Consider the following 8,382-nt stretch of genomic DNA (forward strand, 5'->3'; position numbering starts at 1 on the left):
ATACTGTGTGCAGGGGCCAATATGGAGTATTATAGTGTGCGCAGAAATGCACGTGGGGGGACGGCGTTAGGTGTCAGTTGGTCGAGGTCTTCAGCGTCGGTTGGGAAGGGGGAGCCATGTCAAAAGTTCACCATGGGGCCCCGCCATTCCCAGTTACGCCACTGGTAGTGCCGTACATGCTATCTCTATATGCCAAAACATTGTATACTTAAAAGCTATATATGTTAAGCATACAATGTACTGACATAGAGAGAGATTTCTCTGAATATCATACAGATCCTATTTTAAGCAGAATGGGGGACAGGGTCCCTGAACGCTAGTGTGAACAAACCCTAAATGATGCATATAAAAATGGCACACTTGTTTGCTTTAATTAATTAGTAACAATCTTGGGTTTAATATTACTTTATACAGCCTAGATATATGTAACTGTGCACCTTTATAAAGGCCACATACACTTTTGAAGTGACTTGTCATTCGCGAATAAACCTATGAAGGGATCTCCAAGGCTGACATTTCTGCTATAGATACACTAAGGAAAGCTAGATTGCTTAAAGAAGCTAAAGAATGAGTTATGCCTTGACAGACACCAACTGAGCTCAAGTAACGGATGTAAATTCAATAAGTTACATGGTTGCATCCATGGAGTTGAAAATTACCTATTGTATAGAGCAGGTTTATATATTATACATATTTAGTATAATTTTTGGTGATGTTGATCAAAATCCAAGTGGTCCTCAGGAGTGCAACGAACCCCTCAAGGGTGTACAACAGAATGCAGTTGTAGTAAATAGAATTCTGAATCTGCTATTATAACATCTACTATTAGAACTCTTATTTAAAGCCCCATTGTCTCAGAGATATGAACACATAGCTTTAAATATACAATCTATAGGAAATGTGGTGACTCTTGGCACAAGGCTAAGATTAAAGTGGTTTCCAGGACCTGAATAAAATTTATACTGATGTCCTATCTACATGATAGGTCATCAGTATCAGATTGGTTGGGGTCCAACATCTGATCCCCACACCAATACGCTGATGCAGCCACTGGAAGTTGTATATAAGATAAATGGCCAACTGCAGTTCCCTGAAACCATACTGTGCCCTGTGTACAGCTTCCAGTTCATACACTGTACTGGTTGGTGGCTTGAATAAAATCAGAGCTGCTCCCGGCCATATACACACGTGAACAAAATTGTTGGTACCTCTTGTTTAATGAAAAAATTGCCCACAATGGCCACAGAAATAAGTTGAATCTGACAAAAAATTATTTGACAAACTACATGTTGACAAGCCACAAAGCTTCTGGGAGAATGTCCTATGGACAGATGAGACAAAAATCTAACTTTTTGGCAAGGTACATCAGCTCTATGTTCACTGATGGAAAAATGAAGCATATCTTGAAAAGAACACTGACCCTACTGTGAAACATGGAGAAGGCTCTGTTATATTCTGGGGCTGCTTTGCTGCATCTGGCACAGGGTGTCTTGAATCTGTGCAGGGTACAATGAAATCTCAAGACTATCAAGGAATTCTACAGAGAAATGTGCTGCCCAGTGTCAGAAAGCTTGGTCTCAGCTGTTGGTCATGGGTCTTGCAACAGGATAATGACCCAAAACACACAGCTAAAAACACCCAAGAATGGCTAAGAGGAAAACATTGGGCTATTCTGAAGTGGCCTTCTATGAGCCCTGACCTAAATCCTATTGAGCATCTTTGGAAGGAGCTGAAACATGCCGTCTGGAAAAGGTGAAGAGAACTAGAGCAGTTTGCTCATTCAAGGAGGGCCTGGATGCCTTTCCTGAACAGAAAAATATTACAGGTTATGGACTCTAGATTTTAAGGACACGTTAATCCAGGGTTTTTATACTGACTGCCAGGTTAGAGTCGGGAAGGATTTTTTTTCCCTGAATTGGGGCAATTGGCATGAGCCTCATGGGGTTTTTTTGCCTTCCCTTGGATCAACACTGTAGGGATTGTAGGGTTATAGGTTTTACTTGATGGACTGATGTCTTTATCCAACCTCATCTACTATGTAACTATGAGGACTGAGCCAAAATACCTGTTGAGAGGAGCAGAAGTCTCATTGACATCTACAGGAATCGTTTGATTGTAGAGATTGCCTCAAATGGTTGTGCAACTAAATATTAAGTTAAGGCAACCATCATTTCTGTCCAGGCCTGTTTCATGAGTTTTATTTTATTTATTTATTTTTTAATTCTGTTGAAGCAAAAAGCAATGTCTGACTTTCATTTGTTCATTTTCATAGAATTTTTATTCATTATTACTATTGTCAGATTCAAGTTATTTCTATGACCATTGTGGGTTTTTCTTTCATTTTGTGCACTTAGTACATGGCTTCAGGTGGCTGAAACAAGTGATTGGAGTGGAGTCCGGGCATCGGACCCCAACCAATCTGATACGGATTACCTATCCTGTGGATCCTGTGGATAGGTCATCAGCATTAATTACCTTCAGGTCTTAGACAAACCTTTTTAAGGAGTGAGGCCTTTGGTATTGGATCCTGTATATTTACCTCAGTTTGCATGTAATGTATGCTATGGGATGATCATCTTACTGGAAGTTGGCTTGAACTCTGATCAGCAATATTCCGTATATTCACATGAGTAAGATTTATGAGACATAAGATCAATGGTGTTTGTCCATCTAAAGAGTTGATAATGAATTGTCACTGTTATCTTGTTTGGATGAGGTCAACATTTTCAACCTGAGCATTCAGAATTTCCTTACCGATATACTGGAGTATACGCCAAGTTTTTCAGCACAGTTTTTGTGCTGAAAATGTCTGCCTCGGCTTATACTCGCGTCATTATGGTAATTCAGCAATATTATAGCTACAGACCCGGCATCCAGACCCGGCATACATACACCAGGGCAGGTGCCGGGCTCGCAGCATCTCCACGCTCCTGGCGATGCTTTTCATTTCAAACTGCAGAAGTACTTACAGTACTTCTGATAGCAGGCCCGAATGCAGACCCCGCCCCCACTGCTCTACCACACGCGGGGTTACGTAGCCATGTAACCTCAGGCCTGCACCCGACGTGTGTCTGCGTTCCGGGCCTGCTAGCTGAAGTACTGTAAGTACTTCTGCAGTTTGAAATGAACAGTATCCGCGTGGCTATGAGGTGGGCCCGGCACTCGCCCCTGTGTATGTATGCCGGGTCTGTAGCTATAATGGCGCCATTCTGCTCCAAAACAGTCGCCATGGCAACCAGCACCTACGTTGTAACTCTTATAGCAGTAATGATGGAGCTCAATGCTTTTCTTTTGCAGGCTGCTCTATACAGCCTGCAAAAAAAATGACAATTTTTGCAATGTATTGCAATGCATTAGCATTATAATGCATTGCATTAGTGATCAGACCTCCTGGGGTTCAACACCCCTGGGGGGTCTAATAAATGCAAAAAAAAAAAAAAAAGTATAAAAAATAAAATAAAAAATAAAGTATTAAAAATTCAAATCACTCCCCTTTCCCTAGAACACATATAAAACTAATACTGTGAAACACATACACGTTAGGTATCCCTGTATCCAAAAACGCCCGCTCTACAAATCTATAAAAATATTTTTCCTGTACGGTAAACGCCATAATGGGAAAAAAAAGTTGTCTAACTGCCCCTTCCCTGAGACTGAGTTTTTTACCCCCCACTTGGAATTCAGCCATATAGTCAGAGTATATATATATATATATATATATATATATATATATATATGGTATCTGCAGTGCTCCTATTCCGTCGGGAAGGGGTCAATAGGAGCACTGCAGATACCCTATATTCAGCCAGGCTGAATTCCAAGTGGGGGGAAAAAACCCAGTCCTCAAGCTCAGAGAAGGGGCAGACAGACAACCAAAACACCCCCTCCCCTTCCCAAGCACCTACTGCACCCAAAAACTCCGACCATTTTAATTTTTGAAATTTTCCAGTAGCTGCTGCATTTCCCCCCTCGACTTATACTTGGGTCATCAAGTTTTCCCAGTTTTTTGTGGTAAAATTAGGGGCCTCGGCTTATATTCAGGTCGGCTTATACTCGAGTATATACAGTACAAAAGTTTTCAATCATGGAATACAAAGATATTAGCAGTTTATCTGTACCTAATGGAATTGGGCCACAAGTGTGTGTACCAAACTATAAATAAATAAAAAAAAACAAAACTCCAACAGGGAAGGAACAGGATATATTAGTATCAATGCATTAGCCACCAAACAGGTATAAGAGCATATGTAGCATTCAGTCACCTTTGTTGGTTGTATTTCTCCTCATGTAGTCTACAATTATTAGTATGGCCCAGGGCCCCTGCACTACATAACAAAAAGAAAAGGATTCTCATAATTTGATGTGTATTACATTACAATGTATTGTGTCGTGTCCACTGCTCCACAGAGTGATATAATTTCTGCTGATACAAAGCACAATCACACCCATGTATACCATGGGGAGCCTTAGAGGTAAACACTTGACAGAGCCTCTGGGATTTAATGAAGAGAAGCACAAATGCTGAAGTGCATTTCACGTTCAGAAATGGAGAAGCGACCAACATTTTATATTGCATTATCTAACCTGAGAGGCCCCATAGATTAACCCTTTCATCACGGCATATGCAAAAAAAAATCCATCCTATACATCTCAACAGTATTAAAAGCAAGCAATAAAGCCATATAGTGGTCAAAAACCTGGTTTGCAGTTATTTTCTTCTAAGGCACAATTCATAATGACAGGTGGAATATGGTTAAAATATAGTTGTCATTGCAATGAAGGTGCTCTCTGTTGGTAGAAATCATATAGCAGAACACTCAGTGAATAAATATGGGATTTAAGGGGTTAAAATGGCTGAGGCAAGGATAAATGAATGGCTAGTGATGAGATAACTGAGATGCTGCGTGAAACCCTAGCCTAAAATGAAAAAAAAAAGGCATGCGGTGTATAATAGCAACAAGGATTTGCAGATAACATCAAAAGTCCAGGTGAAATAGCAGCACATGCACACTGTATGAAATAGGATGCAATAGGAAAGACACAGGACAAAAGGAAAAGGGGGGTGGGTAGCTCACCGCTTTCTGCTGGGGCTGCCAAGGCCTTTTCTGGGTTGAAATACGACATGGAAACCACCAGGATAAAGAGGGGGTCCACTCTCAGCATCTTAGGGGGACAAATTCCGTGGTCTTGGAGAGATCACACTCTGCTACAGCACAGGATATAATAAATAAAAATGGACAAACAGAATGCAATGCACATCATGAATGCAGATAGCATGCAACCACATCTCCAGTCCAACATGAGCTAACGTAAAAGTCTATGCTTCCTGCATAATGAAAATCCCCCAGATCACTAAAGGACACAGCAGAGCGATGCGGTGTATGTGTGGATTTGTTTGTCTGTATAAATTATGTCAGTGCCCCTATTGTGCCTGTCTGGAATTATCATCATCATCATCATCTTCGCAAACAGAGATGGAGAGTAAAAAGGGCCATTGAATTGCCCTGTCTTACCTGCTTCCCCATTGGTATGATAGCATTGCAGAACGGAGGGATCTAGGTCTCATGTCAAGAACGAAACTCTGCTCGTCATGAGGATAAAAAAAATATATGCATGGAATGATAAAAAAAATTCCCAGACAGATGCAATGTGGTAGGGGATTATGTTATTTCAATACTACGGCTTGTGTCTGCTATAAAGCATAGAAAAAAATACACTCAGTTATAGGAATAGGAACATGTCAGTCTATACATGTATATATGTATAGCTAGAGGAAAAATAAATGATTTATCCAAAAATATAATGAAGCAGAGATTGATATTTTTCTGCTCTGTATGTTGCAAGGGCCCCCTTCTATGTGATGGATAGGAGACCCTCCTTTTGTCCCGCCTGCCTGTCCTTAGATATGGGAATAGTGATTGGCGGTCAGGTCTGTCTTTTAGGATCTCGGGTAAAGGAGATGCTGTAGAGGGGAGGGAGGAGGCTGTCGTCATGGAGACCATGGTGCTAGCAGCCTCAGCAGCAGCTCGAACTGAGAATCTGCAGAAGGACTGAAGCTAATTTGGTGGAAAGGCAGAGCCGACATAACCTCCATTGTGATGATGGTTGAGACCATTTAAGAAGGCTGAAATCCATACGTGTCATTAGTTTCTTCATGCCATTCCTACATCTGATATTAGCAGGGATGAGATGGACCAAAGCCTGACAAGACCAAGACTCTACCTATATAATGATGACCCTCATCCCCCCTGACTAGCAAGATGCTGAAAAGCCACCACAAGGCTGCATTCACACTGGCCGATTTTTCCTGTGCTTTTATAAAATCAGATGGATGTTCAATAGCAGATGAACGGTTCTTTTTTTTAAAAAAAATCATGTTTACAGATTTCTTTTTTCTGCTGTTTTAGAGTACAATGTGTTTTTTTGCTTCAGCTTTTACATTTATTTTTTTTTCAATTTTTGCTTACATAAGATATCGCACAGGCAGCTACGTATCTCGCCATTGTACATGAACCTTTTTAGATGCTGAAGCCGGCATCCCATGTGACTGTATGGCCACCTGTCCTCTGCTGAGGGTCCAGTGTAATGTAGCAGTCACTTTGCTAGAGGAGGCTTTATATCCTTCCCTACAAAATTATTTAGGTGTATATAATATATTATTACTATGTGCAACAGAACTAAAAACAGTATGAGACTAGCTAAAACATGGAAGTAGGCACTTCTGAGAAGTCATGGACAAAAATCACCATAGATAGGAACAGAGGATTGTATAGTTATATAAAGTATGGGGATGGGAACAACGGACATAAAAGGACAACAGATATCACACGGCAGCATTAATTTGACTGTAAGTGAATGAGGGATATTCACATAACTGTTATATCTACGGGATGTTAACAGGGACCATCAAAATATAGATCATGTGCTATTTTTGGCCCTTTTCACACTCGCTCCATACACTGACATGCAAGACGTGACAGGCATTGGCATTCTGTACTGTTTTCATTTAGATGTAGCCTGTGTGCTTTGTCAGTGTGCTAGACTTCTTTTCATGGCTAGCACACTGACTCATTCATTTTTTTGCTCACATGCAAGGTGTGTAACTAGCAAAGACCAGGCCCATAGAAAACTTTTGACAGTGCCCCCCCCCCCCCCCCGACCCCACACTGTATAGTGCCCATTTTACTGGCACCCATATAGTATATTGCCCCCTTTACTGACCTCCACATAGTATAAAGCCCCCTTTTCTGGCCCTCGCATGATTTAAGGACCCCTTACTGACCTCCATATGGTATAATTCCCCCTTTACTAGCCCTCACATGGTATAATTACCCCCTAACATACCACCCACACAGTTTTTTACCCTCCTTATTGGCCCTCATACAGTATTTTGCCTCCTGTACTGGTCTCCACAAAGTAAATGTCCCTTTTACTGCCCCCTTCCCCACCTTCCCCACTGCCCCTTTATTGGCTCCAATCTACGAAGTGCCACATTTACTGGCCACAAATACAATAAGTGCTTCACATAGTGACTTTAGGATTACTCTAGAAGGTTATGACCGCTAGCATGAACACATATCACATCAGGAAGTCACTGACGCTGTTCACCGTGGCGCATGGGACTTCCTGGAGGCATAAGGCTGATGGACAAGCAGTGGTGGCAGTGGGCAGAAGTAATCCAGCAGGTAATGGTCTATTAAAAAAAAAACTAAAAAATAAGCACAGGGCCTACCTGGCATCCTAAAGTTGTGGGCTCCATAGCAGATGCTGCAGTTACTATGGCGGTAGTTCCGCCTCAGCCACATGCACATGCTTGTGTATTATCATGGCTCATATATGCAGCAGTGAGCCTGAGTCAATACTCAGGACAGGCATCATACCTGTCCATTTTGTAGCCTGAGCTAGCCGAGAGTAGCGAATGAGGCTTTGGCATGGCTGGGCATCGATACTTCAACTCAGCTCTCATTGAAGTCAAAGGACAGCGCCTGCTGCTTCTGGTGCCATGCCATCTATTGCTTCCTACACCCACAGGCAGCTTTAACATGTGATTGGTATGAAGTCCAGGTGTCCGATGCCCACCCAGGAGATTCTGATGGTCAATCCTAATGACAGGTCATCAGAAAAAAAAAAAAGTGTAGAGGCCCAGATAATCAGGCATATCTTTAGTGTCTGTCAGGGACAAAGTCTATACATAACCCTCATGGCTGAGCAGATCAACTGTGCAGTCATACACTCTTTAGTGGTGGGTTGGTGGTATCTTGGCCTCCACCTTGCTGAAGATGTCCAAAAAAATGGAATATCAAGAAGAAAATTTGCGTAAAGTCTCTGGAACTGGAGGTGCAAATGTTTAACAACATGAGGCCACATAGCTGAAAGGCTTCA

At 41.7% G+C, this 8,382-nt stretch overlaps 1 protein-coding gene across 6 annotated transcripts in view; it reads right to left on the reverse strand.

The window, feature by feature from the left end:
• The window catches only part of LMTK3 (lemur tyrosine kinase 3), an 88,652-nt gene extending 82,810 nt beyond the window's left edge, over positions 1-5,842 (reverse strand). For 5 of the 6 annotated variants that reach the window (XR_012716999.1, XM_075280278.1, XM_075280277.1 and 2 more), the window contains exons 1-2: positions 5,514-5,842; positions 5,076-5,206 (exon numbers count right to left, since the gene is read on the reverse strand). Coding sequence is in view for 5 of the 6 variants with exons in the window: in XM_075280278.1 (XP_075136379.1) it covers positions 5,076-5,163 (88 nt within the window). In the remaining variant the exon portion in view is untranslated. The remainder of the gene's footprint in view (positions 1-5,075; positions 5,207-5,513) is intronic. The other variant, XM_075280276.1, reaches the window with a different exon arrangement.
• Between the last annotated feature and the right edge of the window lie 2,540 nt (positions 5,843-8,382).

Source organism: Leptodactylus fuscus, chromosome 6 (assembly GCF_031893055.1).
Source record: "Leptodactylus fuscus isolate aLepFus1 chromosome 6, aLepFus1.hap2, whole genome shotgun sequence".
NCBI classification, from domain to species: Eukaryota; Metazoa; Chordata; class Amphibia; order Anura; family Leptodactylidae; genus Leptodactylus; species Leptodactylus fuscus.